Source organism: Fusarium musae, chromosome 7, assembly GCF_019915245.1.
Source record: "Fusarium musae strain F31 chromosome 7, whole genome shotgun sequence".
NCBI classification, from domain to species: domain Eukaryota; kingdom Fungi; phylum Ascomycota; class Sordariomycetes; order Hypocreales; family Nectriaceae; genus Fusarium; species Fusarium musae.
Window position 1 is genome coordinate 376,972 of NC_058393.1, and position 25,928 is coordinate 402,899.

At 50.6% G+C, this 25,928-nt stretch overlaps 13 protein-coding genes across 13 annotated transcripts; 5 read left to right on the forward strand and 8 right to left on the reverse strand.

Moving 5' to 3' along the window:
• Positions 1-115: 115 nt before the first annotated feature.
• Positions 116-965, reverse strand: J7337_009277 (uncharacterized protein; the record flags this gene model as incomplete). The annotated part of the gene is made up of 3 exons (XM_044826878.1): positions 116-429; positions 766-785; positions 838-965. 3 exons carry the CDS (start codon positions 963-965, stop codon positions 116-118), a joined length of 462 nt encoding a protein of 153 aa, XP_044677472.1.
• Positions 966-1,513: 548 nt separating this feature from the next.
• J7337_009278 (uncharacterized protein) lies at positions 1,514-3,127 on the reverse strand (the record flags this gene model as incomplete). Its single annotated transcript, XM_044826879.1, has 2 exons — positions 1,514-3,001; positions 3,050-3,127. The coding sequence occupies 2 exons, from the start codon at positions 3,125-3,127 to the stop codon at positions 1,514-1,516; spliced, it is 1,566 nt and encodes a 521-aa protein (XP_044677473.1).
• Positions 3,128-3,385: 258 nt separating this feature from the next.
• J7337_009279 (uncharacterized protein) lies at positions 3,386-4,189 on the forward strand (the record flags this gene model as incomplete). Its single annotated transcript, XM_044826880.1, has 1 exon — positions 3,386-4,189. The coding sequence occupies one exon, from the start codon at positions 3,386-3,388 to the stop codon at positions 4,187-4,189; it is 804 nt and encodes a 267-aa protein (XP_044677474.1).
• Positions 4,190-4,588: 399 nt separating this feature from the next.
• Positions 4,589-6,265, forward strand: J7337_009280 (uncharacterized protein; the record flags this gene model as incomplete). The annotated part of the gene is made up of 3 exons (XM_044826881.1): positions 4,589-5,120; positions 5,200-5,825; positions 5,867-6,265. 3 exons carry the CDS (start codon positions 4,589-4,591, stop codon positions 6,263-6,265), a joined length of 1,557 nt encoding a protein of 518 aa, XP_044677475.1.
• A 361-nt stretch (positions 6,266-6,626) lies between these two features.
• Positions 6,627-7,709, forward strand: J7337_009281 (uncharacterized protein; the record flags this gene model as incomplete). The annotated part of the gene is made up of 1 exon (XM_044826882.1): positions 6,627-7,709. One exon carries the CDS (start codon positions 6,627-6,629, stop codon positions 7,707-7,709), a length of 1,083 nt encoding a protein of 360 aa, XP_044677476.1.
• Positions 7,710-8,118: 409 nt separating this feature from the next.
• Positions 8,119-8,860, reverse strand: J7337_009282 (uncharacterized protein; the record flags this gene model as incomplete). Its single annotated transcript, XM_044826883.1, has 2 exons — positions 8,119-8,724; positions 8,786-8,860. 2 exons carry the CDS (start codon positions 8,858-8,860, stop codon positions 8,119-8,121), a joined length of 681 nt encoding a protein of 226 aa, XP_044677477.1.
• Positions 8,861-9,501: 641 nt separating this feature from the next.
• Positions 9,502-10,272, reverse strand: J7337_009283 (uncharacterized protein; the record flags this gene model as incomplete). Its single annotated transcript, XM_044826884.1, has 2 exons — positions 9,502-9,800; positions 9,843-10,272. The coding sequence occupies 2 exons, from the start codon at positions 10,270-10,272 to the stop codon at positions 9,502-9,504; spliced, it is 729 nt and encodes a 242-aa protein (XP_044677478.1).
• A 499-nt stretch (positions 10,273-10,771) lies between these two features.
• Positions 10,772-11,776, forward strand: J7337_009284 (uncharacterized protein; the record flags this gene model as incomplete). The annotated part of the gene is made up of 1 exon (XM_044826885.1): positions 10,772-11,776. One exon carries the CDS (start codon positions 10,772-10,774, stop codon positions 11,774-11,776), a length of 1,005 nt encoding a protein of 334 aa, XP_044677479.1.
• A 36-nt stretch (positions 11,777-11,812) lies between these two features.
• J7337_009285 (uncharacterized protein) lies at positions 11,813-12,363 on the reverse strand (the record flags this gene model as incomplete). Its single annotated transcript, XM_044826886.1, has 2 exons — positions 11,813-12,210; positions 12,255-12,363. The coding sequence occupies 2 exons, from the start codon at positions 12,361-12,363 to the stop codon at positions 11,813-11,815; spliced, it is 507 nt and encodes a 168-aa protein (XP_044677480.1).
• A 1,100-nt stretch (positions 12,364-13,463) lies between these two features.
• On the forward strand, positions 13,464-14,457 carry SPG1 (septum-promoting GTP-binding protein 1; the record flags this gene model as incomplete). Its single annotated transcript, XM_044826887.1, has 3 exons — positions 13,464-14,165; positions 14,239-14,313; positions 14,359-14,457. 3 exons carry the CDS (start codon positions 13,464-13,466, stop codon positions 14,455-14,457), a joined length of 876 nt encoding a protein of 291 aa, XP_044677481.1.
• A 355-nt stretch (positions 14,458-14,812) lies between these two features.
• On the reverse strand, positions 14,813-15,208 carry J7337_009287 (uncharacterized protein; the record flags this gene model as incomplete). The annotated part of the gene is made up of 1 exon (XM_044826888.1): positions 14,813-15,208. The coding sequence occupies one exon, from the start codon at positions 15,206-15,208 to the stop codon at positions 14,813-14,815; it is 396 nt and encodes a 131-aa protein (XP_044677482.1).
• A 734-nt stretch (positions 15,209-15,942) lies between these two features.
• Positions 15,943-16,333, reverse strand: J7337_009288 (uncharacterized protein; the record flags this gene model as incomplete). The annotated part of the gene is made up of 2 exons (XM_044826889.1): positions 15,943-16,063; positions 16,101-16,333. The coding sequence occupies 2 exons, from the start codon at positions 16,331-16,333 to the stop codon at positions 15,943-15,945; spliced, it is 354 nt and encodes a 117-aa protein (XP_044677483.1).
• Positions 16,334-17,352: 1,019 nt separating this feature from the next.
• Positions 17,353-17,805, reverse strand: J7337_009289 (uncharacterized protein; the record flags this gene model as incomplete). The annotated part of the gene is made up of 1 exon (XM_044826890.1): positions 17,353-17,805. The coding sequence occupies one exon, from the start codon at positions 17,803-17,805 to the stop codon at positions 17,353-17,355; it is 453 nt and encodes a 150-aa protein (XP_044677484.1).
• Between the last annotated feature and the right edge of the window lie 8,123 nt (positions 17,806-25,928).

Sequence of the window (25,928 nt, forward strand, 5' to 3'; positions counted from 1 at the left end):
AATCTTCGAGTTTATGACAGTTCACATATAAACGCATTTAGTGCCACCAAATGAACATGTATTGGAGTTCTCCCTGCCAGTGTCCCGACTATACTGTCTATCACCCCGCCAGTGATCATAGCTTCTTGAGAGGGGCAATCGCGCTCTCAACGTCGGCCAATGCTTGCTTCAAAGCTCGGTTCTCTTCTTGCAGTTCCTCCTTCTCCTCAGAGTCTATGGCCCTGTAGGCTTTCGTGATCCTTGTATACCTCTCAGCATCCTCGAGGAACTCCTCCTGGAGCCTTCTGATCTTGAGCTGCAAGCTCTCGTTTTCCCGCTTTTGCCTCATTTTCATTTCATGACAATCGTCCAGGTCGCGTCTCTGTTGTAGGTTTTCTTTCTTTAGTACCTCAACCAGCTGGGCAAGCGTCTTCTCGTCTTCGGCCATTTCTATCTCAACTGTTAGAACGCTTGGTATGGCAAGGGGCACGCTCGTTAACTTACTGCAGGAGGATTTGAACACGCCCCAGGAAAGGGCACGGCGATGGAGGTTATGGAGGTTGGAAGAAGTAGGTTCACGAAGAAGCTGAAGAGCTTTTCCATGGGTAGGTAGTTTCGTGAGCTACCCCCTGATTCACTGCCACCGGGCAGTGCTCTAATGCTACAGCTGCATTAACATCAATGCCGTGCAAACACCCAAGTACCTGGCGCCAGAATTATTGCAGACAAAGTCCTGGATATCATAGGCCCCCTTTCTTCCTTTTGAGCTATCCCACGGCAAAATACCGCACACTGATACTCCTAACCTTTACTGTATCAGTCACAATCTTGCACTCTATCGACAAGGGCTTCACCTACGGTTTCGCAGCACCAGTAGTGTTGTAATTGGCCATAAACTTGCATCCTGGTTTGTCAGAATAAGCCTCGGACTTGGTAAGGTCAGAAGCAGCTTGGTCATCGCAAGTTGAGCATCCTTTCTTGGGCATGACAGGTCTGTCGAACCGGGGTCAATGAGGAGGTCCCTAAATTCCTAGCTATGTCGCAATCGATGAATGACTTACAGTTCCCGAGGTGAGATCCAAGAGACTTTTCTGTACCGCTGGAAGCTCATTACGTTGTTTGACAGGCTGAGACTATGAGAGCAACTCAGCTTATGATAAGAGCTTCGCTGCAGCTATGACAACGAACGTACGTTGTGCTTCAAGTTGGACACGGAGTGTCATGGTGTCTCGGCAGAGGTTGCTTCTCATGTACAATTCCCGCAGCCGATACATCACATCCTGCTGAGATCCCTATGATCAAATCCGAGCGAAGCGAGAACAGGCCCTCCGCCAGGAGCCCCCGGAGGGAAACATCATGTCGCGGTAGACAAAGTAGTGCAATCAGTAGCTCGATGCTCATCAGACTCATGAGACACATCGGAAAGTCAGGAGCTTTGCCCTAAGGTCAGGGTATCTTGAATTTTAAGATGCATATACTAGGTAGTCGACAGGGGCAAAAGTGACTGGCAATCGGTATTCCATTTAATGCGTGCTCACCTTCTACCTCTTCCTGCTGCAGGCGGCATCCCAGGCATGCCGCCACCGCCCATACCCATCTGTCTCATCATGGCCTGCATATCCATACCACCGGGCATGCCTCCGCCTCCTCCGCCGAGCATCTTCATCAAGCTTCCCATATCGGGCATGCCTCCTGCACCACCGGCGCCTCCCATGCTCTGTAACCTCTTTTGCATGGCTGCTAATTGCTGTGCCTTGTTGCCTCCGCCCATGGCCTGTTGGGCGCGCTGCATGTTCTTCATGTTTCCGCCCATCTTCTTTGCCATGCCTGCCATCATTCGTTGTTGGGTGAGGAGGTCCTCGACTTCGCGTACTGATGTGCCGGAACCGCGTGCGATTCGGGTCATTCGGGTGGGTTGTTCGATGAGGATCTTGCCGTCCGAATCGAGTTCCTTTTCGGTCATTGAGTCGCAGATGTAGATCATTCGCTTGAGTTTGGCGCCGCCTTCTTCGTCGTCCATGCCCTGCATCATGTTGCTCATGCCGGGGATCATGCCGGCCATTTTCGAGAGGGGGCCCATCTTCATGATGTTGGAGAGCTGGTCGCGGAGGTCGCGCACGGTGAATATGCCCTCCTGGATGTGCTTGATGGTGTCTTTCTGGTTGAGGTTGAGGCTCTGCACGTGCTCCATCAATCCAGCCATGTCGCCCATGCCGAGGAGCTTTTGGACGAATTGTTGGGGGGCAAACTTTTCGAAGTCGAGCATGTGTTCACCGGTACCGATAAAGACGATGGGGGTGTGTGTTGCAGCGACTGCAGAGATGGCACCACCACCGTGTGCGTGGCCGTCGGTTTTCGTGATGATGATGGCTCCGAAATCAGCTGCCTCCTTGAACGCCTTGGCCTGTGACTCTGCTTGTTGACCGATCGAAGCGTCGAGGACCATGATAGTCTCGTCGGGTTTGATGGCTTCTTGGATATCCACCATCTCCTGGAAGAGGGCAGACTCTTGTCGGTGGCGACCTGATGTATCGACGATGATGACCTCGAACCTCTCCTTCTTGAATTGGTCGACACCAGCCCTCGCAACCTCGGCGGGATCCGTTTCTGTGAGGGAACCGTAGTAGGGGATCTTTGCTTTTGTGGCGTTCTGCTTCAACTGATCAAAGGCACCAGCTCTGAAGGTATCGGCACAAACCAGACACGCCTTGAAACCTCTGGACTGGTAGTGTCGCGCGAGCTTTGTACATGTGGTCGTCTTTCCAGCACCCTGGAGACCAACAAACATGATGACATTGCTCTTTCCCTTCTTCGGTCGGAACGGTTCGGCGTGGGGATCGACGAGTTTGACGAGTTCATCGAAGACGGCTTTCTGGATGAGGCGTTTCTTGTTTACGGCGGGGGGGAGTTCTTTGAAGTTGACGGTGGACTTGATAGATTTCCGTAGTTGGCCGACGAGTCGTACATTGACGTCTGCTTCGAGGAGAGCGGCGCAAATCTCCTTGAGCATGCCATCGAAGGCCTAGACTGTTAGCGGGGCGGGGGAGACGGGGGCAATTGGGGGGGGCACCTTTTCGTCGAGATTTTGCTCTCGGGTCAGGTTTGTGACCGCCGCGTTGATGCGACGGCCGAGATCTTGAAGAACCATGGTGATTTGATGCGACTTTGATGTCGCGGGGTATCCTGATGATTGAGTGTGGCACTGTGGCCACGAGAAGATGTGGAGGTGGGGTTTGTGGTTTTTCCGGTCCGGGACGCACCCGCTGCAGCCAACTTGAGCTAAAGGTGTCTTATCACGCAAATAATTACCTTTCGGGGCAGTTCTAGCCTGTGAATAGATACGGATGGCTATATAAGGTGGCCTATTGTATTGTAGGAATTGTAATCATTGTCAGAGACAAACAAAATGGGCCGTCATAATCTTCAGTACCCCAAAGACTCGACAAATACCATCAAACGGTACAAGGTCCACGGGGTTTATGACCTCGAGACTGTCCATAGTATCGTCAATACATGTCCGATCCTTCATATATCGTTCAATACACCCTCTCAGCCGTTTCCGGTTGTTCTGCCGATGATAGGACAGCTAGGGTCGTTTGACCGGCCGAGTTCAAGTCTGCGCGATCCTCTGGAACTATATCTTCATGGATATGTGTCGTCGAGGATCATGAACTTGGCTCAGACATCGACGGTCGATGGAGAAGAGATCCAGGGAATGCCCGTTTGTGTTGCTGCATCGCACGTTGATGGACTCGTCTTGACTCTGGCGACGTATTCGCACAACTACAACTATCGATCCGCTGTGATCTACGGCTACGCGACTACTGTCAAATCTGATGAAGAAAAGCTGTATGCGATGGAACTCATCAGCAACAGTGTTGTGGCTGATCGTTGGAAGCATACACGACAGCCTCCGTTGGCGTCGGAGATGCAGAGCACGAATATCCTCAAGGTCAAGATCACTTCGGCAAGTGCCAAGATCAGTGCGGGATCAACGACGGATGACAAGAGTGATTTGGAGAATGAGAGTCTGGTGAACTCGACGTGGACGGGTGTGTTGCCCGTGTATCAGACAATCGGGGAGCCGATTCCGGGTCCGTACAACAAGGTTGAAGTGTCTGAGCATATTGCAAGCTTTGCAAAGGATACGAATGACGAGAAGAAGCAGAGATCTTTGGATGCAGCCAAGGGTGAAAGGAGGGCGACTTGATCGATGATTGTTTGTATTTGATGCAATTGATGTTTGATGGATATCCCTCCGGGGGCTCCTGGCGGAGGGCCGTTTCTCGCTCCGCTCGTGCTTGATCACAGACATTTTTGGACCGTACCTTAGTTTCAATTCAATGATTTGCACTCACACTGTTTGTCCCAAATACGACGGCCGACAACATCAGATGCTCAGGTTCTGCCTATGCTTATGTTGAATTGATCGTCGGTTGCTGACGTGGGTGATCTCGCATTCGTCGTATTCCGTGTCGACAACCATGAACCCGAGCAATACGGACACCTAATGTAATGATCATTTCATCAACCACTCAACCCGAACATCCATGGAATCTTTAAATGGCACCCTCAGTCATGGCGACTTCATTCCTGCCAAGCGGCAATTATGAAACTTCTCGCATTGTCACGACTTTGGCTCCCAATCTACGTCGGTGCTGAAACTCCAACAGCTACCCTCGACTCAGGCCCAATCTTTGGTCTCACCACAACTCTCCCTGCTGCTTCGCCCGTGAACAAGTTTCTCGGCATTCCGTATGCCGCCAAACCAGAACGGTTCAGCCGTGCAACGAAGCCTGAACCATGGACAAGGTTGTTGAATGCGACCGTGTTTGGTCCTTCATGCAGACAACTATTTGTCCAAAGTGGTGGGTCTGTCTATAATTCATGGAATGAAGCTAACGATGTAGAACTCACACCAGAGATTGATCTGCTCAAAGGACTGTTCAATACAGCATCCCGTGAGAGTGAAGACTGTCTCTTCATCAATGCCTTCGCTCCAGCAGACCCCCACCCTTCAAGGGCTGTGCTATTGTTCATCAGTGGCGGTGGATGGCAGCAGGGTAACGGAGAAATTGACCTCAGCGGCTTCGCGGCGTATGAAGACATCGTCGTCTTTACCTTCAATTACAGAACAAATGGTAAGTCGACTCTAGCTTGTGAGCATTGCTAACAAGACAGTCTTTGGGTTCCCAAACTCTCCAGACATACCAGTTTCAGAAATAAACCTCGGCATCCATGATCAGCAGCTCGCTCTCGAATGGGTTCAACGGAATGCTCGTGCCTTTGGGGGTGATCCCGACAAAGTCACCATCTGGGGTGAATCTGCAGGCGCCATGTCTGTAGATTTGCATGTTGACCGACACGCATCTCCATTCCGCGCCGCAGTGATGTTTTCTGGTCAAATGGCTGTTGGATATCTCGGAAGCACTGCCAGGCATCATGATACTTCGTACTGGGATAATCTGACAACTGCAGTTGGCTGTCAAGGACCAGACCAGCTACAGTGTATGCGAGATGTACCAGCAGACGACCTCGTCAATGCCATGAGTACAGCTGGAAGTGCGTTTCTGCCGATAACCGACAATGTGACAATTCTGAGTGGCAGAGCTGAAAGATGGATGAGCGGAGATGTTGCGCGAGTGCCTGTGCTCATGGGAACGGTCGCCGAGGAAGGCAGAGGACTGATAAACAGAAACATCTCGCTCGAGACATTCTTCGGGGCCTATCTCTCTGAGCCACTGGTCAACAAAACCCAACAGACGCAAATTCTTGAGGCTTACCACCCCATCAAGACCGACTTTGACACTGCTGCAGCAATCTATACAGACTTTGTCTGGCAATGCGTAAGTTCACATGCTTCCGACTTCACAGCTAACACACCCAGCCCCAAGCCATCCTCGCCAACATTTCAGCCTCGGTCAACCCAACATGGCGATTCTACTTCAATGCCTCGGTCACAAGCCTTTTAGACGACAAATACTCCTGGCTAGGCAAATTTCACGGCTCGGACGTCCTCCTACTCTTCAGTTCGCCAACCTTTGACGCAATGTCACCACAACTGTACACATTTGCGGAGTATCTTCGAGGAGTTGTGGGGAAATTCGTCAGAAACCCGCAAGCTGGACCAGGCTGGCCCGTTGGATCGAGATATGTTGCGAACCTGGGAGATGTCGGACAGACCCAAACGTCAGGACCTTCAATCATCGACCAAAAGGCGCTGGATCAGAGATGCAGGCTATACGAGTCGATTTATCCTCTCATCGAGGAGTATGTGTTAGTTTAATCGGAATTATCACGTAGGGCCCCGAATACTACTCAATCTCGTTGCAACGTCAGTTCGCCAATCTCGTCGACGTCATTGGGTCCACGGTTTTAAGACGGCCACTTATCTCCAACTTTCGCTCATTGCATCTCGATCTGACTAGATTTCGAGAAGCTTACCCGATTGAGTGTAAATGGAGAACAAAATGGCTCTGTCGATGCGATATCTCCGGAGCTTTTATCGCGGAGCGTCATAGACATTGAACTCAAGACGTCATTAGAAGTCGAGAACAGACAGCAGAGAAGAGAGGAATGAGAGGTTATAAATACTGTGAATTGTAGAGAACCTTGATAGACATCAATCATATTAATTCTCACCAATCATGGGCTACCCCGATACTTTTGAAGGCTTCTGCGTCGACAGCCCCAAGTCATGGAACAAGTTCCAAAAACAAACCCTCACCCCCAAAACATGGGGCGATCGTGATATCGATGTCGAAATTGAAGCCTGCGGTGTCTGCGGTTCAGACGTCCACACCGTCACAGGCGGCTGGGGCGACTTTGAAGGTCCTCTCTGCGTCGGTCATGAAGTCGTCGGCAAAGCTGTTCGTGTCGGCGACAACGTCAAGGACATTAAAGTCGGAGACCGCGTTGGCGTCGGTGCCCAAGTCGCTTCGTGTTTAGAGTGCAAGCCCTGCAAGAACAAGAACGAGAATTACTGTCCTGATATGGTGGACACTTATAACTGCACGTATCCCGATGGAAGTGTTGCGCATGGTGGTTTTGCATCGCATATCCGTGCTCACGAGTACTTCACCTTCAAGATCCCCGACGCCCTCAAGTCTGAGCAGGTCGCACCTCTTCTGTGTGCAGGTATCACCACTTATTCTCCTCTCGTGAGGGCAAATATCGGTCCTGGAAAGACTGTTGCCATCGTTGGTATCGGCGGTCTCGGACACATGGGTATCCAATGGGCAAAGGCACTCGGCGCTGAGGTCTACGCCATGACACACTCCCCCTCAAAGGTGGAGGATGCAAAGAAGCTCGGCGCAAAGGAAGTTATCCTCACAACGGATGAGAACTGGGCCGACAAGTACAAGTTCACGTTCGACTTTATCCTCAACTGCGCCGACATGACACACAAGTTCGATATGAACGCTTACATGTCCACGCTCAACATTGGAGGCGAGTTTCACAATTGTGGCATTCCTGATGAGCCGCTTCCTCAGGTGACTGCCGGTACATTTGCTGGAAACGCTGGCAAGATCACGGGAAGCCATCTTGGTAACCACCAGGAGATGGACGCTATGCTCAAGCTGGCCGCTGAGAAGAACATTGTTGCTTGGGTCGAGACGATTGATATCTCGGAGAAGGGATGTGCTGAGGCTGTTGAGCGTGTGAAGGAGAACAAGGTGCATTATAGATTTACCTTGACTGGGTTTGAGAAGGTTTTCAAGAAGGACTAAATAGTAATGTAATGACAGTAAGGTATTGCCTATTCTGAATATCGACATGTTCCCATACGGAGAGAAGTTAGTGAGAAGGGTTGTTCGTCTGTGAGATGAGTGCAATCAGGTGCAAGGACTTATCACTTTAGAACATGTTTAACTGAACTCATCGAACAGACCCTGAAGCTTAGGCTCGATTTACTTAGGAAACCTGTCCCTAAGCGACAAAATACTGAGTTTTCTTGCCTCACATAGTATCAACAACACCTAAGTCTCAACTCGGGCATTCGCGTATTCAATACACTATCAATTCACTCGAGCGCAGCGAGGAAGAGCCCTCCGCTAGGAGCTCCCGGAGGGAACAACAAGGTACAGTATGTCAACTTTGGACATTATCTCATCGCATTAACGTGGTATCATGATCTATTTAAGCGCCAATGGCCTTGAGGATGGCCTTTCCAACAGCATGGGCAGAAGCAGGGTTCTGTCCAGTGATAACCTGTCCATCGACAGCAAGCTTCTCCGCCCAGTCATCAGCCTTGACGTACTTGCCACCAACACGCTTGATCTCATCCTCGAGGAGAACGGGCATGGCGCTGGTTAGCTTAACGGCCTCCTCCTCGGAGTTGCTGAAACCGGTAGCCTCGCGGCCCTCGAGGAGAGGCTTGCCGTCGACCTTGACGTTGACAAAGACGATGGGGCCGTGGCACACTGCGGCGACGGGCTTGCCGGCCTTGTAGAACTCCTCGATGAGCTTGATGGAGGTCTCGTCGTTGACGAGGTCGAACATGGGGCCGTGGCCGCCGGGGTAGAAGATGGCGTCGAAGTCGGAGGCCTTGCCGAGGAAGTCCTTGAGGGGTGTGGTTTGTTGCCAGAGCTGCTTCTTCTCGTTGAGGAACTTTACGGACTCCTCGTCGCCCTTGAACATCTCGACGGAGGCTTGGTCGAGGGGTGCTTCGCCGCCGGCGGGAGATGCGACGGTGATCTCGACGCCGTTGTTGACGAGGTCATAGTAGGGGTGGGCGAGCTCAGGCTGGCAGTGGTCAGTTTGTGTTTGGCGAGTGAGTGGGTGAGTGAGTGGGTGAGTGGCTTACCAGGTACCAACCGGTAGGATGTCCATTGTTCATCTTGGACTGGCTGGTGAGAACGACGAGAACCTTGGGAGCCATTGTGAATGAATTGGGTATCTGTGGGTGTGTGTTGGGATGGAAAATTGAGTGAAAGGGTATAAGTTTGTTGAGATGGGTGTTGAGCGAAAGGTATGAGTCCGTGTTGATATGAGACGAGTTATGAGGTGAAATGCTATGATGAAACAAACTGTAATGGATGACGCACTCACCTTTATACCACATGCAGACACCTCACTTCTCCACGCGTGGACCCTTGCAGTCGGACCAATTCTCTACCGTTTCGAGCACCTTGACAAACTCTTCCGTCCGGCTCTTGCTGCTACTGACGTCAGACTAACGGGCCTAGCCGTCCATTCTCGGCACTTAATCCCGTGTAGCGCCGGCTTTTGTGTGGGGCGCGCCGGGGTCTCGTACCCGGAGCGGCCGATTTGAGCTTTGCATGCACCGCTGGTGGACGCTCATGGAAGAGGGAGTGGTCCACTTGATGTGTAAGCTGGCATTCTTGGATCATTGATGCAGTTGTGAAGAAATCTGATTCACTGAAGCATGTGAGATCCCTCCGGGGGCTCCTAGCGGAGGGCTCTGTCTCGCTGCGCTCGTGCTCAGTATTATTGGATCAGTAGCATGGGTCAATTTGGATCTAACAAAAACACCAAACGAGTGACTTCCTCCACGATTACCTACATCCAGAAACCCAATGGATTAGCTCCTCTGACCTTATTTCCCTTCCCATCACCCTTGCCGCCCTTGCCAGCTAACGGGGGAGTCTTGCATCGCCCTCTGTAGTCAGGTTTGACAACAAGACATTTATCGCAGCCGCAGAGAAACTCAAGATGGTTTCCGACTGTCTGGCTAGGCTTATCGCATAGACAGATGAACAGAGCATTGTCTATGCTGCTGGCTGGTGATTCGCCGTCGCATTTCACATTGGGCGTGCTGCAGTATGCCTGTGAAAGTTGATCCTCATTCCACGGGTTGTCTGGACTTGTTAGTCTTGGTCTCTACAGGGTGGTAGACGTACCCATGTCCTTGAGGACTGAGGAGCAGTAAGTGTAGCCGCATTCGCAGATCGGTCCCTCGGGAGGAGGAGGTTCAGCAGTTGAACTTGGGGGTGGAGGAGGGGGACTTGGGTCCGGAGGAGGTGCTGGGGCCGGAGTAGCTGGGGGAGGAACAGGAGCTGGTCCAGAGGGAGGAGGTGCAGGCTGAGACGGAGGCGGCGGTGGCGGAGGTGGAGGAGGGGGTTGAGACGGTTCGGCAGGAGGATCAGCCGGAGGAGGGACGGGAGGAGCTGGAGGTGCCGGAGCTGGGGGGTCAGGAGGAGGAGCAGGCGGCTCAGAGGTTGAAGGAGGAGTTGGAGCAGGGTCAGGGGGAGCTGGAGCTGGATCAGGAGGAGCCTGAGGCTTTGCAAAGGCCAGGACGGCCAGAGTAAGGATGGTAAGTTGAAGCTTCATGTTAACGAGTGTTGATGGTGATGATGTGAACTGATTGCTGTCTCTTCTTATATACTTCACGGCTACTGTTTGTTACAGTCACCTTGTTCTACTCACTATCCATCCTTTCATCTGTCTGCTTGTCTGCCTCTCCGACTGTTTCTTCGTATCTGCCTGTCTTGGTGTCCTCTGTCTCTCGTCGCGTCAATATCCGATGCGTACATGTCAAAGCGATACTCAAGCCGGCACTCGCCCGTTACTCATGTAGCCCATGCCTTATAGCCCATGTGTGTCCATTCATGGTAGCAAGGTTATTTTACGGTTATCCAGAACACAACTCGGTCATATAACCGGGTCTGTCGAGGTGAGATCACGATCAACACCCACATTTACATCATGAAGTTTCCACTGCTACAGTGTTATACCCCGCACTGTACTGCCCCACCATCGTTGGAGGAAAACAGCCTGCCCCCTCCATGGTACGTACGAGTCGTCATCCTACACTCGTCAATCAACAATCATGGCCGAATCCCAGAGAAAAGCCGTCGTAAACGTCGGCACGCGAAAGTCCCCCCTCGCGCTCGCCCAGACCCAGATCGTCGTCGACGCGCTCAAGAAGAACTTTCCCGACCATGAATTCAACATCCACAGCATGACAACCACCGGCGACCGCGATCAAAACACTGCGCTCTACAATTTCGGCGGAAAGGGCCTCTGGACCTCGCAGCTCGAGGAGAAGCTCGTCAACAAGGAGCTCGACATTGTTGTTCATTCACTCAAAGACATGCCGACGGTTCTCCCCGAGGGTTGCGTTCTCGGATGTGTCACGTCCCGCGAGGACCCGAGAGATACACTCGTGATCAAGAAGGAATTGCAGGACAAGCACGGCTGGAAGACCCTCGCCGATCTGCCGGACGGTAGCATCATCGGTACCAGCAGCGTTCGGCGAATTGCCCAGTTGATTCGACGTTACCCGACACTCAAGTTCAAGGATCACCGAGGAAACATCCAGACTCGTCTACGCAAGCTCGAGGAGGACCCCGACCTGACCGGCATCATTCTCGCCGCGGCAGGTCTCAAGCGGATGGATCTCGGAGACCACATCACACAGTTTCTAGAGTCTGACAATGGCGGTATTCTTCATGCTGTCGGTCAGGGAGCGCTGGGAGTCGAGTGCCGAGCGGATGACGAGGAGGTGATTCGGTTGCTCAAGACGATCGAGAACGAGCAAACTGCTCTTGCGTGTGAGGCCGAACGCGCACTCATGAGGGCACTCGAGGGCGGCTGCAGTGTTCCTATTGGCGTCGAGACCAAATGGGTTGACGACAAGTTACATATGAAGGCTACAGTTGTCAACCTTCGGGGTGACCACGGTGTCGACTCAGACATAACGGAACCCGTCAAAACACACGAAGAGGCAGACAAGTTTGGGAGAAAGCTTGCGAATGCTCTGGTTGAACGGGGAGGCGGTAGTATTCTTGATGAGATCACTAGGCTCCGACAAGTCCCGGAGACGGTCAAGTAGTCGGGGACTGTACGGCAGACCAATACCCTTTGTATTCTATTCAGCTCCAGCAAAAGTCTTGTAGGCCTCGGCATCTAATAGTTTCTCAAATTGCTTCGCACCCTCCTCGTCCACCTCGACCTTTGCTATCCAGCCGCCACCAGCGCTGTCGTCCTCGGGGACCTTGTTGATGGTTGAGGGCTTCTCCTCGAGGTTGTCGTTGACTTGTAGGACTCGTAGACGGACGGGAGCGTTGATGTCGCTAGCAGACTTGACAGACTCGACGGCTCCGACAGCGTCGCCTTGCTCGACCCATGTTCCGGCCTCGGGGAGTTCGACGTAGACTACATCTCCGAGCTGTTCGGCGGCGTACTCTGAAATTCCAACGAAACCGTGCTTCTTGTCGGCGGACAGATCAATCCATTCGTGGTCTTTGGTGTATTTTCGAGCGAGGCCTGTTTTTGTTAGTGTCGTCATCGTAGCGATCCAGGACACATACTCAGTTTGGTGGAGGAAAAGGCTCGGGTTGGCGTGCGGAGGGCTGCGCGGGGAACGATGCCCCTAGCCAGAGGGGTTGCAGCGCGTAGGGACCGAGAAATTGAGGCCATTGTGATGTTGCGGATGGTGATATCAGAGTTCAAGCTTTGTCGGCATCATGCGGAGATGGGCCGAGTGGATCGGAGGGAAGCCGACTTAGTCAGCATCATGAAGTTGGCGGCATCACAGTCTACTCTACAGTAATTGACCTCTATGCCATGGAATGTGATTGCAATTAAGATAAGACTGCCGTTAAGCAAGACATGAGAAACATTGGTCCAATCGGAGATATCAACGTGGGGGTTCTGGGAACATTGTTTATTTGGTGTTTAGTGCCAGCTGTCTTGCATACTGTCAGATACTACCATATTCTACAATAATACGGTTGCTATTTACATTACAAATATTGACGATTCTATCCAGCTGGACATCCAGATCAAACGCAGTTATTGCGCAATCTCAGCTAGCCATACACCAAATCGCCAACCAATTACTTGCCCAAAACGCGTTGACGCGCTGCGCTACGCTAAAACACCACCATCATCATCACAACATTTCACGCATAAGCAGGAGCCTAGCAAAGTCTATCTCGAAATTAAGACAGATTGAACTATTTTCAGAACATTTCATCTACATCCCCTGTTGTGCTGTACAAAACCCGTTCCCTCCACTTTAGACCTTGTACCACGAACCGGTGCCTTGAAATTCCGTCCCGCTTCTGGCCTAAACAAGAGGCTCCCACCATCATCCTCTCCAAACGTCAGCGCAAACTCTCTGCTCCAACAAAACGCATCGTTCGGTTTCAGTTTGGAAGAAAACAAAGTGCGAACGCGAGTTAATTTCTGCCGCCGAGGTCTCATTGTTGAACGGCTTGTCTCACGGCTTCACGCTGGTGGCTTTTGGACTCCGCCACCTTTCGGCTGCCTCGTCTTGACCTCCCCACTGCGCATCACGATATCATCACTTGTCAACTAGCTTGATGCTTTGACAAGCTGATCTTTTCTTCTGTCACTCTCTCCGACCACGTTCTCTACCGATTTCTTTCGTTTCCTCGCATCGTCCGACTCGATTGTTTCACCGTCTCCGTTTCGACTCCGTTACCCTCGATACCCGTCACACCTTCACGCTGGACGACTACACGAATCCCTCGGCTCCGGCCGAACCTACAACCATGGAGCACATGATGAGTTCACCTCCCCATGAAATCCCACTGCCACCGCCAGGTCAAGACGAGACCGGAGGCATCGAAGAATCTCCCCATCCGAATGGGTTCCATCATCAGCAAAGCACATCCCTAGATCAAGGGCTAGCTCAAAGTCCACGACAAGAAGACCCGTCTACTAGATATACTCCTCCAGTCCAAACCGCACCGCCAATTTCCCGCCCAGCTAGTGGCTTGTCCAACCCCGCACACCAAGCCTACAACGACTATCGACAGAGTTCCGGTGAGCCATCATCCAATGGTCGAAACCATGTTGTCATCAAGGTTGGGATGGTTGGTGATGCGCAGATCGGAAAGACCTCGTTGATGGTCAAGTACGTCGAAGGGAGCTGGGATGAGGATTATATCCAGACGCTAGGTGTCAATTTCATGGAAAAGACAATCTCCATCCGTAACACGGAAATCACCTTTTCGATCTGGGATCTCGGAGGCCAACGAGAGTTTGTCAACATGCTGCCTCTGGTGTGCAACGACGCAGTTGCCATTCTCTTCATGTTCGATCTCACCCGCAAGAGTACATTGAATAGCATCAAGGAGTGGTATCGACAGGGGCGCGGGTTCAACAAGACGGCCATTCCAATTCTCGTCGGTACAAAGTACGACCACTTCGTCAACTTTCCTCCACAAGATCAAGAAGAAATCTCAAATCAGGTACGAGCGCAGCGAGGAAGAGCCCTCCGCTAGGAGCCCCCGGAGGGAATCCCAACCTTACTGACTACCACAGGCGCGGCGGTTTGCGAAAGCCATGAGGGCTGCATTAATTTTCTCGAGTACAAGTCACAGTATCAATGTGCAAAAGGTATGAACTCCTGGTTCTTGGGAGTACATTATGCTAACTGATTAGATCTTCAAAATTGTTCTATCCAAAGCGTTCGACCTGAAATGCACGATCCCGGAAATCGAAAACGTCGGCGAGCCGCTCCTTTTGTATCAGTCCGTGTAGTCGACCGAATAACGAGTAAATGTTGAACCTGACAACATAACGACAAGCGACGGGAGAGTCGCAAGCAACCATTTTTCTTTGTTATAACATACAACACAACTGGATCGTCTACTTTTCTTCAAACTTTGAGATTACTAGGGCAAATTACGGAAGGGGTCAGGATTCACCTCTGGGATAGATAAACATGGGGATTGGCGCAGGACCGCATTAATGTGGCCAGCTTTACCGGTCGGTGGTCACGGCGGGCTATTGAAGTATTTGAGAGATACAATCGGCTGTTAATCGTATTGGTGTATGCTAGATGTAGATGAATGATGTTTGGTGGGATTTGTGAATGTGCCCATGTGTTTTGTGGCTATTGCTGAGATCGAGATCGATATAGCCAACGGAATCCTGCAGCTAATTCTTGTCGTAGATCGTCTATTGGTCGTTTGGGTGGTATTGGGACGTCGCGGAGGTACATGTGAGCCTGCTCGGGGTCCTTGAGTGAGGGATGGTAGTACAGACGTGGACTGGTCGGTGGTTTTTGTTTTGTGTAGATTTGGATGCCGTCACGATAGATGGAGATGATTTCGACGAGCATGCCTCGCTCGAGATTTGGCTTGACCTTTATGAGCTCGGTTGCTTCTTCGTCGGGAACACGTCTGCGACGGATGAAGTAGCACATGATGATGCCGAGGGTGAGGTTGAAGGAGATAATGATGCTGAGGAGTGGCAGGAGTATCGCGTACACCTCTGGTGATGGCTCCATGGTGAGCCTCGGGGGGCATTTTATACGACACTGATTCAGAGATCCATATGTTAGAGTAAGAAGCAAAACCTTTTCTTGAACTTAGGGGGCAGATGGCTTATATTGAAAGTCTGTATGTGAGGAGAACTTGATTCACTTCTACTTGAGGAACAAAGGAGTGTTCTGTGGTGTGATCTGATGGCCTGGGTCAACGCTGTTCGGGGATGTACTTGGGAGCAGCAGAAAGGAAACGTCAACCTGGTCTATACCGTTTGAAGTCTGCAGACTATGGGTTTGGATACAGTACAATTCTGTCAGTTCACTGGTGTATTTCCCGCTATACATCTACGTCTTGAACCATGTCTTCAGAATACCTTTCGATGTGGCTCTTGACTTTGAGCTTTTGTGAAAGGCTTTAACAATGATTCATCACAAAAGCAAACAGTTTACATGACTTTACAATTGGACAAAGGTTTGATGAACAAGTCTATTCTTCTGTTTTAAAAGCTAAAAGGCTGTGTTTACTACTCACCGTCAGCGAGGACTGGCCTCAACACTCGATAGTTCATGGCCGTACTCGATATCCCGGAGTCTTCTCTTCCGACAACAAATCACAATGGACCAGATGATCATGACAAACAGACTAACAACAGAGCAGATGCTTAGAATGACGATGGTAGTGTAGGCATCAGGAAGTTCTTCGACCTCCTTGCGGCGGACGAGGGAGAGGGAGGTCAGGAGGTTAGAGATGGCCATTATGTGATGTGTTGATGAGTGATGAGAGTCAAGTGAAGGGAGATGTGAGTAGTTATATACTGCTCTGAGTATGCAGCCTGATGACTGCCGTTCACAGTCCATGCAGATGTTGCTCGTGTTCTGAACCATTGGTGAACAATCCGAGTGTCCTGCTCACTGTCCCTGAGTCTGCACACCCTGCTCAACATCCTTCCCCTTAACCCTCGCCCTTCGAAGCCGAATGGTCCGAGCAATGAACCACCAGGTAGGAGGCACGATAAAGAGAAGAATGATGCCGCCGACAATACCCATGGTGAGGATCCGGTCGCTCTTGGACTCGGGGGCATCGTCTCGGCGGACAGGCCAGGAGAGGATTCCTGTGAAGGAGGCTGGAAGGTAAGAGTTGGTCATGATGTGTGTGAGGATGTGAGGATGTGGTGACGGGGTGATGCGGTGATGCGGTGATGCGGTGATGTGATGATGTGATGATGTGATGATGTTGAGATGAAGGTGATGCAAAAGGCTTTTAAGTTGCATATTGTGCGTGTGAATGATTCACTTCTTTGTGTTTGAACAGTGAATGTCGTTTACACCATCCTTTGACGTCGTGAACAAACGAACAGTCGATCAGAGAAAGCAGTGATGCTAAACAGTGACTGTTCAATTGAACAATGATTAACAAACACTTGTAGCTATTAATACACCCCGTTCTCCCGTTCATCAATTACACACACAAACAACTTCAACATGTACACCTTGAACTACTTTGTTCTTTTCGTACTCATTGTTCTGGCCATGATGGTATCAGCCTGCAGAGCAATGAGGCAACAGACGCGAGAGAGAAACCGAGACTACCCACGAGATGCAGAAAGACAAGACACCAATGCATTTTACCGCAGGTAGACAGACACTCGAAAATGAAGTGGCGGCGGCGGCGGTTATATCTTTTGGACATTCCCCCATCGGATGCTTCGGGTACCTGTGGATCCCCTCCATCAGCATCTCCAGCCTCGACTGGCTATTTCCTCGCAGCCATTTCCAAATCAAGAGTGCTTTCTCACGAATCTGCATCTTTCCGTTCCCCACTGACCAACGGGCCGCATCTACTTGTTCCTGAAGATCTGGTGGATGTGGAGGTGCAGGTGCAGGTGCAGGGATTGGTCACGTATGGTCTGGATAACCTCATGAGTGCGAATGCGAAATGACGGTCACCGTCGAGACTTTATTCTAGACTCTAGTTTAGTCTTGGTCTACCCCCAAATAAAATAAGACCCATGTTCTGTAATCCATCACTCCTAAGAAATGCCAACTCAAATGACACCACAACGCCGTTCATGAAAAGGAAATCAACGCGCTAGCGATAACAAAGGTGAAACAAATCCCTGTGACCAAATCGAATGCTGTCACGGGCAGAGTCGAATTGCAGATATTTACTTGTCGTCCTTGTCTCCCCATATGGGAGCGTTGAGAGGCTTGCTGACACCAAATCCAACACCGACAGCAATGCCGACGACGAGAAAGATAATCAGCCCCTTGACGATCCATCGATTGCGTTGGCTAAGCTTGGCCATGCAGGTGCAGCGGTTCTTTGCCTTTGCGGCCTTGGCTTGTTGCTTCCAGTGATCTTTTCCAGGCCAAACCTGGCAGTCGGTCTTTCTGGCGAGGGGGGTGCTCGATGTCTTGTGCATGCATGAATCTGAGGTTCGTGTTGTGACCATGGCTTCGATATCGGTGTCGAAAGGGTTGAGTTTGTCTGTTTGGGGTGTGGATGTTGTACTGATGCGAGGGGTTTCGGTTACGGTCACATTTGTGGCAGCTTTCTCGGGGATTGTGAGGTTTGTCTCGCCGCTTGGGCGGGAGAGTTTTTCGTAGTTTGAAGGCATGATGATTGTGGTCGTTGTCAATTGTCGTTGATTCAAGTATGAAGGACTGATGAATTGAATCGAAAGCTATCGCGGTTAGTGACGCGTGGCTATGGCTGGTGTGACAGTGACACCAACGGCTGGTACATACTTGAGTGAAACCGAGGTTGGGATCTCTGCGCAGTTGGATGTAGATGTTGAATGCGAATGAATGTAGATGCAAGAGACAGCCCTCACAAGGCAAGGAGTGCAGGCAGGTCTTTAGAACATGGATGTTTGGATTGGATCGTCGGTTCGTTCAGGTCCGTTGGTTATGATGGGTCAAGTAATAAAGCCAAGAAAATAGAAGAGAATCAAAGAGGATCTCCCAAGACAGACGAGATTGCGATGATAAAGAAGAAGACGGTCGAAGCAAGGGAGAGTAACGTGATGGGGCCTGAGAAGGAGCCTTATTATGAGTTCTTTCTCAACACACGCAACGCAATGCAACGCCACTGATGGAACAAACTCTCTCGTCGACTGGCTTCCACAAAAGACGTAGAAGAGGAGAACAGGAGCACAGCACGCAGAGACATGACAGAGGGAACCCCTAACTAATCCAAAATGATCCAAGCCATGCACATTTCCAACGCTTGGGCCCGAACCGGGTGCGCTAACAACTGGCTTGCCGCCTTTGGGCCTGGTGCGAGCTCCCAGCTAAACGAGCTAGGTCCAGCGGGGGTCCCCGGCTCTGGTGGCCCCCATTAGCTAGGCCATTGCTACGCTCTAGATTGCTCCAGGACCATCACCATTCAATCGAAACATGGCATCACCAATCAAGGTTTGGTCCGTCTGCATAACACGATGTTCACAAAGATGCACAAAAGACCTCACAATATGCACGCCTACCTGTACCTGGGCAGAAGCCGAGTTCCCCCGCAGATAACAAACCAACAGTCCAACTGCTTCATGGCTAGATCAGATCCCATGTGGCACGGCTGCATGTCTCTAGATCGATTCCCACGAATAACACCTCCATCCCTTCATAAATGGCTCAAGTTTATCTAGTGATTTACCCGCATGCTAATTCTCGCCCGCGCCACCAACATGGGTTAATCGCCGGCTCTTGGCACTGACTCGCCAATTGTAGCTTCATCCAACCTGTGCCATAGCTGTATTCTCTCCGCAAAGCCAAGAAAGATTATTCTTCTTGGCAGCCGAGATGCCGTGATCTTGTGTCTGACTATCTATCATGTCGTCGTCCATGTCACGCTCCAGACTGATGATTTGGTCAGTGGGCTGTCGGCTGTCAATCATCTGGCATGACTTCACACATGACAGAACCCGTTGATCCCTCAGGAGTCAGCCAGGAACAGGCACAAGGTTTGGCTTCAGCGGGAGGAAGCCGCAGAATTCCTGTCCTGAATAAAGAAGCTTTCCACAATGTTAATGTGTTATCGCCACGATCGAATCGATTTCCAGTCGTGCGTATTCGTTGTGTTTCAATCACGGCACAGCATCCACTTGTGTTTTGGAGTTCCGTGTATCCTTATCGCACTCGGAATCGTGTCCGTGTCTAGCAAGGAACCCGCGTATAAGGATTCGGTAGCTGATCGAAATTTATCCCAATCTCCGTGTATAATAGATCCGATATCACAGTCGATATTGCAGATTCCCAGTCATTCAGGTTTACGCACCAGATGCGAATACCCAATGCAAGTTCTCTCAATGCAAGTGAGGAGTAAGGAGTTCTTCAGTTAGAGTCCAGAACCTGGTCTCTGCATTTGCTGGGGTCCCTGCATTAGCTTCCATTACCAAGGATAAGAAGAATTCTAGACTTGAGTTCAGCGGGTGCTCAGTGGCGCTGTCATTGTGTTGTTGCCACTGATGTCGCCGTTTTTCCTTGCCAAAAACGGACTGAAGTTGGAATTTTCATTGTTTCTATTGCCACTTTTGAAGGTTTGATGGTGATACAATCGGTTCAGCCGATGACGATGGTGACACTTAGTGGCAGGACGGCAGTGGATTGACCACAGTATTCGGATTTGTGCTTGATACGAATAAGTGGTGACAATCAAGTGTCTCCTGAGTGGGAGACTCTGATCCCTGTCAGGGAGTTTTAATGCCCACAAATATGGTCTAATTTGAGATCAGTGCCACAGCGAGAGAATCATGCAAGTTGATGTCAATCGAGTGCATTGGTGTCTCTCAAGGTGGTCATAAGTGCTGGGATTGACGTCTTCAATCTATTCGTCGATTGATGCCAGCCGTTCGGTGTGTCGACGTATAATGCAATCATCCCTTCTCGCTTGGTGACCAAGCCCTGTAAATGTCGGCGCATAAACTCGCCTGAATGATCAGCGCGAAAATGCACAGAGATTCGCTAAATTTTATGTTTGAAGCATCAAATTGGAAGCAATGCATGCCAAACGTGGTGTCTTGACGTTCATCGTATCGGAAATTGGAGCGGGCGGAAAGTGCTGCCGTCCAAATGTGTCGTCTCGAAGGCGTGTCGTTGTATCAACGTCGTTCCTACATATCCAATCAGTACTTTCGGCCTGTCCAAATTGAAGTCGCTTATGAGCTGAGAGAACGCGCGTATGCGATTGAAGAGCGCGGACGTCCTCACTACAATAGCCAGCGTTGAATGGTGGATGGCTGCTCGTCGAGATGGTTCGATGCGTCAAATGTGAGTCCTCGGGTATCGTTTGACGTTGCATGAGGCATCCTGCACGATAAGTATTCGGGGTATCCGTGAGCGTCATGAGTTCTGGTGACTTCAATACCTGGAGACACGATGTCAGTGGTACATGGAACAACAACGAGCGCGTACCAGTTGCCGCTGCGTCTGGTACGCCTCGAGAAAGTTGAAGAGATCCACCGCGCAGACGGAACAATAGAGGTGACGGTTCAAGACACAAGCGATCAGCTCGACCTCAGCTTACTGGCATCGTATCTCGATACTCACAGCGTTCTTGAGTTGTGTCAGGTTTAGTGACTTGCACCGGCAACCAGAACATCGTAGAGTGTTGAGGACATCGTCGTTTGACCCGAACAGCGCGGACTCGGCGGAGTTTTATCTCTGAATGCCGGAGTTGGCAAAACCCAATGAGCAGATGGGTTGACTGAGCCTGGTATCGTGACGTGAAGCTATTCAACTTGGCCTGTGCTTGATGCCAGCAGGACTCCAATGCTCATCGGTTTTGACGATTCCGAGACGCTACCGACCGGCCAGATCAGGCAAAGGCGAACGGTCTCCTATCTCCAGAGCGCTCGACTGTCTGTCAATCACCAACTACGGCAACGCAAACAGTTTGGGACTGACTGTGTATGTAGTTACGCTGAGTGTGTACAATGCAGCCGCCTTGTCTTATGTCTAAGCCGTTGCGCTTGGAGTGCAAGACAACCTCGGTGCACTCATTGACAACCGTCGAGCCGAAGGGATTCGTGCAGGCTGTAAAAATTTGAGACGATCTGCCATCTTCGTCTGACACTATATCATCAACGTTGCGTTCGGGTTCATGCAGACTGCTCGACCCAAACACCTCTAGATTGAGTGGCATGTATCTTCGAATGCGACCCGATTCGACTGTCAAGACTGATGAGAAGACCATAGTGACCAAGAACTCGCGAGTGTTGACAGAGCAGAGGAAGATTTCGAGGTTTGTATCTCGAGCCGAGGCAGAGTGTTCAGCTTGATCGGCCGCCAGGTTAGTTTCGGGCAAGTCATCAGGCTTCCCATCACACGTTTAGCCGCTGGACTTGCGAATGTTTTGGACATCTAGTCGAGTGTCAAGAGTCGGCGGGGAAGTGGTTGGATGGGTTTCATGTCGGTTGACAACCTCTTTGCTTATGATGGACGCCGCTTCGAGTCGTTCCGAGTATTGTTAGCAGCGTTCCAACCATAAACAGGGCAGTCCGGAAGGTTGGGTCTCATATTTCTGAGATGAACTGAAGTGACCGACTTAAGCAAGCTAGGCAGCGGATGGAGAGATACATAAGCAGCGGTACAGGCTCAACCTCTTGTAACTTACAAGACGATAGAAGGGTGCATATTAATGTGATATGGATAGACAATTGGTTCAAACGGTCATCGCAAGGAGACCATTGGGACATGGCCCTGTCACGGAGCCCGATATGGGTTCCAAAGCGACACCACGACCTGCATAAGAAAGCGTCGTCAACTGCTGCTACATGGGCACTCGTAGCCAGTCCCAACCACCATATGTTCTATCGATAGGCCGTCAGTCTCTCCTTCAGATTCGATGGGTTTCCGTGTATTTGGCTCAACTGTTGAGGTTCAATGGCAACGTCGGGTTTTGGGAAGGCATGGTTGAAGGGAAGCTCTTCCTATCAGGCGTCAAAGTCCAGACATCTCAGCACTCTTCAGCTTGTGTGTCTGGGGAGCTCGGAGAGACAGTAGATTATGTCATGGGAGTGGTAAATAGCAGAACGGGGCAAATCATTCAGTCTGAGAATCGCTGAATGGTCCTGTGATGGACTCGTTGCCGTCGTCGCAGCTCATGTAACTCGGGGTTATTGGCATCGTCAGCGTTGCAGACCCGAGGCAGCAACGTATGCATTTTCTCGACTTCTTTTCAGTGACCAGAACAGGCATCTAAGTTGGTTGGAGAGTGTCGATGGTATCTGACGTCCGGTATGAAACTGTTACCCAAGGCGGCGAGGTCGAGCTGTTTCTTGACCGTCCTTCTCACTCCTGTGTATATCATCAGCACTCTGTAAATTTCCAAATCTGTGTGAACTGTGCTCACTTTTTGCTACTCGAACACTCTAGGAAGTAAGTGTCGACTGCTATGGAAGCATTTGAGTTCCTTCTCGTGTATTGAGGAAGCGCTGGAGCTGATGAGGGAAAGGTTCCACATCATAGTTTGCACTGAGTGTTAGTGGTCGATTCCAAGGACTTAGAGGTTCGAGGGGCCAAAGTGCACGACGTACCAGTATAAAATGTCTGACATGGCCATTAGGATTGTGCACTCACATTCGAACTTGAGGCTAGTACCTGTCCTTCAGCCTTCTTCAGCTTGCTTTCGGGGTCAGCTGTAGGGTAAAGTAATCGAGAGGTTCTGAAGGCTTGTCACCACTGCATGCTGGTCGTCACCGTGTCCAATCATTTCGTCAGCATTTTTCAGTAGCAGTTACAAGGTTCGCAGAAGAGTTCTGTCGTTCGGGATCGCACTGGCGATAAGCTTGGAAGGAATGGATTTACCTCATGGACGCTATTCGAGGGTTGGACACTCAGGGAGCTTATCGTACATCGGCAAAACGTAAATGGTCAAGACAGTGTTTATGATTAAGTGTAGTAACTTGGATACTGCGTTTTTGTCAGTCGGCAGCATATCAACGCAACATGAAAGCTTCTAGAAGCACTTGCATAGTTTTATTGTGCAGTCGTCGCGGTACTGCTAGGAGCTTGAGTTCAAGACCAATGCTGAAAGCCATGCCCTTTTGACTGACTCTCGGTGCCTATCCGTGGCTACTCAGCGGGACGGAAGACTCAAATTATTCTGGCACAGAGATTAGATGTCAGTCGTCAAGTCAGTATCCGTGACCGAGTGGAAGACTGGCTCACATATTTACTTCGTGCCTGGGCACCGGCGTTTCTTAAATCACTTGCAGAGTGTTGAGTGTAGCTTGCTCTGGGATACACGAGTAATGTAAACTCGAAGCCGATGCCGATTGTTGTGATCCCCTTCACCGTACCAACATTACCTCGTCGAGATCCCAATGACAAAGGGTCAGAAGAGCGTGTCGGGCGCCGCTTGGACGTTGGCCGTAAGGTCAGTACACCGAAAGGCTCGAGTGGCAGAGCTGTGAAGGCCGTCCCTTCATCAACCACAATGGTATCTAGGCACCATCAGCACTTTTCGTCAATTGAAGTCGAAGGCTAATGGGAGCTGAGCATGTTCCACAAGTCAGCGGGGAGTAGAGGTGATTCCATGGGCTAGTTAATACTAAGTTGCTCGGACTCTGATTCACGTCTAGTCGTACTCTAGAGCGGACATTAGAAGCTTCTCGAAAGTGCGTATAGTTCAGTCATCGTTCCGTGCTATACAAGCGTTCTAAGCATCAAGTTGGTATCGATTCCCCGCGTGATGTCGCCCTCAGCGCTGTGGGTTTGATGTTCTGCAGAGTTGGTTGGTCTTGCATGACTGCTGAATATCAGTTCACATGCCAAGAGAAGCACAAGTTCGATCACAGCGTCCCTGGATCCTCAGTTGTTCAGATCATCGACAGCCTCTTCATCAATTGGTTTTGAGGAGAACACAGTGGGAGTTTGAGCGGCCAAGAACCACATAGAAGTTGCCTGGGCTGACTAGTGGTGAGTGTTGACATTCTGTCAACGCAGTCATTCCAGACACCAAAGGAATGCTGAGAGAGGATACGAGTGTTGTCTTTATCGTATGTTTTAATGGCAACCACGATCGTGGCGATCTTTCGAGCGACACCTTGTCTGTAGGAAGCTTGTCTTCAGGCTCAAGCGACTGTATCTATTGTGCGACTTTCTTTGAGAATGGCATGGCTCGGGATAGGGGCTTAATGCTTCTCTCACATGCGGCGGTCTGCTTATCATCGGCCTTCTCAGAAGCACCATCGAGCGTCGCCGGTTTGTCAAGAATGATTGACTTCACTTTGGCACAGAGACGAGTCGAAGTTGAACGTGGTTGGGCGAGGTGTGTCTACGTCTAATCAGTAAATCCAAGCGACATCGAAAGTTGATGGGCACCTGCTAGCAGGCTTGTATGTTTCGTGTCATCGACATGCTTGACGAGGGGAATGCTTGCTGTTCTTCAAACTGTAAAGGTTTGCTGTAGCCAGGTACTCGCTGCAGCGCTGAACTGCCCACCTGCAACCGCTGGTTCAAGATAGTACCCTTCGCTTTGGCCGTAAGGCGGATCGTGGTTTGTCTCTTTAAACGTTAAAGAGGTGTTTCTGCGTCTCATCAGTGCCAGCCCAGTGACACATCGGACATTACCTCTGAGCAGAGTTGCTACCTGCCAATAAATTGGTTAAGCTAATCTCACAGAGCGTTTCCAAATGCCGCACGGTTTATATACTCAGTTAGCTGAGCGGTCCGGTATGATAAACACAGAAATACCAAGAAAGTTGAATGGTAGAACTATGCTTAGAGAAAGGACTGGAGTGCGGACAGCATCAGCGACGGTTCAAGTGGTAAGGATATCGGAGTCGAGCGAAAGCGGACTTGGTCTCGTGAAGAGGTTTGGAGGCCCCAGCTGTAGATTTGCAACAGGGGCAATATTCGGATAGCTAGCCGCATAGACTTCTTCTCCTCGACATGAATAGCTGCGTCACCGCAGACATCCTCGACTTCGAAAACCGGTAATTGAGGAGAGCATTCTCTGTTGCCCTCGGCGGGCTAAGTCTGTCTGCTGATTTGAGTTCTCAACCACAAATGTCAAGCAGGTAATACCAACATGCAATATCGACTGGGGTTGCAGAAGCACCCTTTAAGTGTCAGCATGCGAATCGATGGTGGCCGAGCAAACTTACATAGTGCTTCACGATGGCCGAGATACCACCGGATTGAAGAACCCTCTGCAACACGAATTGACAGCAGTACCTTGATTATTGTGACGCCCACAATTAAGTATAATCTGCTGGATTACAGCGCTCTCAGTTTCCTCGCCATCTGCTGGAACGTCTATCTTCGTCCTGATACTCAAGTCAGCCCGTGATCTTGTACTGGGAAGGGCCGTCTTACCAACAGACCTCCTGTCTTTATTGTAAGCGGAACTCAACTGCATCGTGAGGGAAATGGTGGCTTTTCTGCTGCCAGATGATGAATCAGGATTGTTCGCTTGGTTGTCGTTCCTGGTAACATGGTTCTGGTGCAGCTCAAGTCAGTATACCGAGATCTGAGCTCAGAAACTTCGCCAGTAACTGAGAGCTGCAATTTCGACATCCAGATCGACATTCCGCTTGGAAAGGATTCTTCTGTTGATGAAGGGTGATGTGATGGCAAGCAGATGATGGGATTTGGGTGCATTGAGGTGGAAGGCATGGTTCTGTGAATGGGCGATGACCACTTCTTGAGGGTCGTAGTCTTATGAACGGGAGCTCAGTATTTCCGCTTGTGAAGAGGCAGTTGAGGAACGGTGGTGGCGATTGATGAAACACGTTGACGA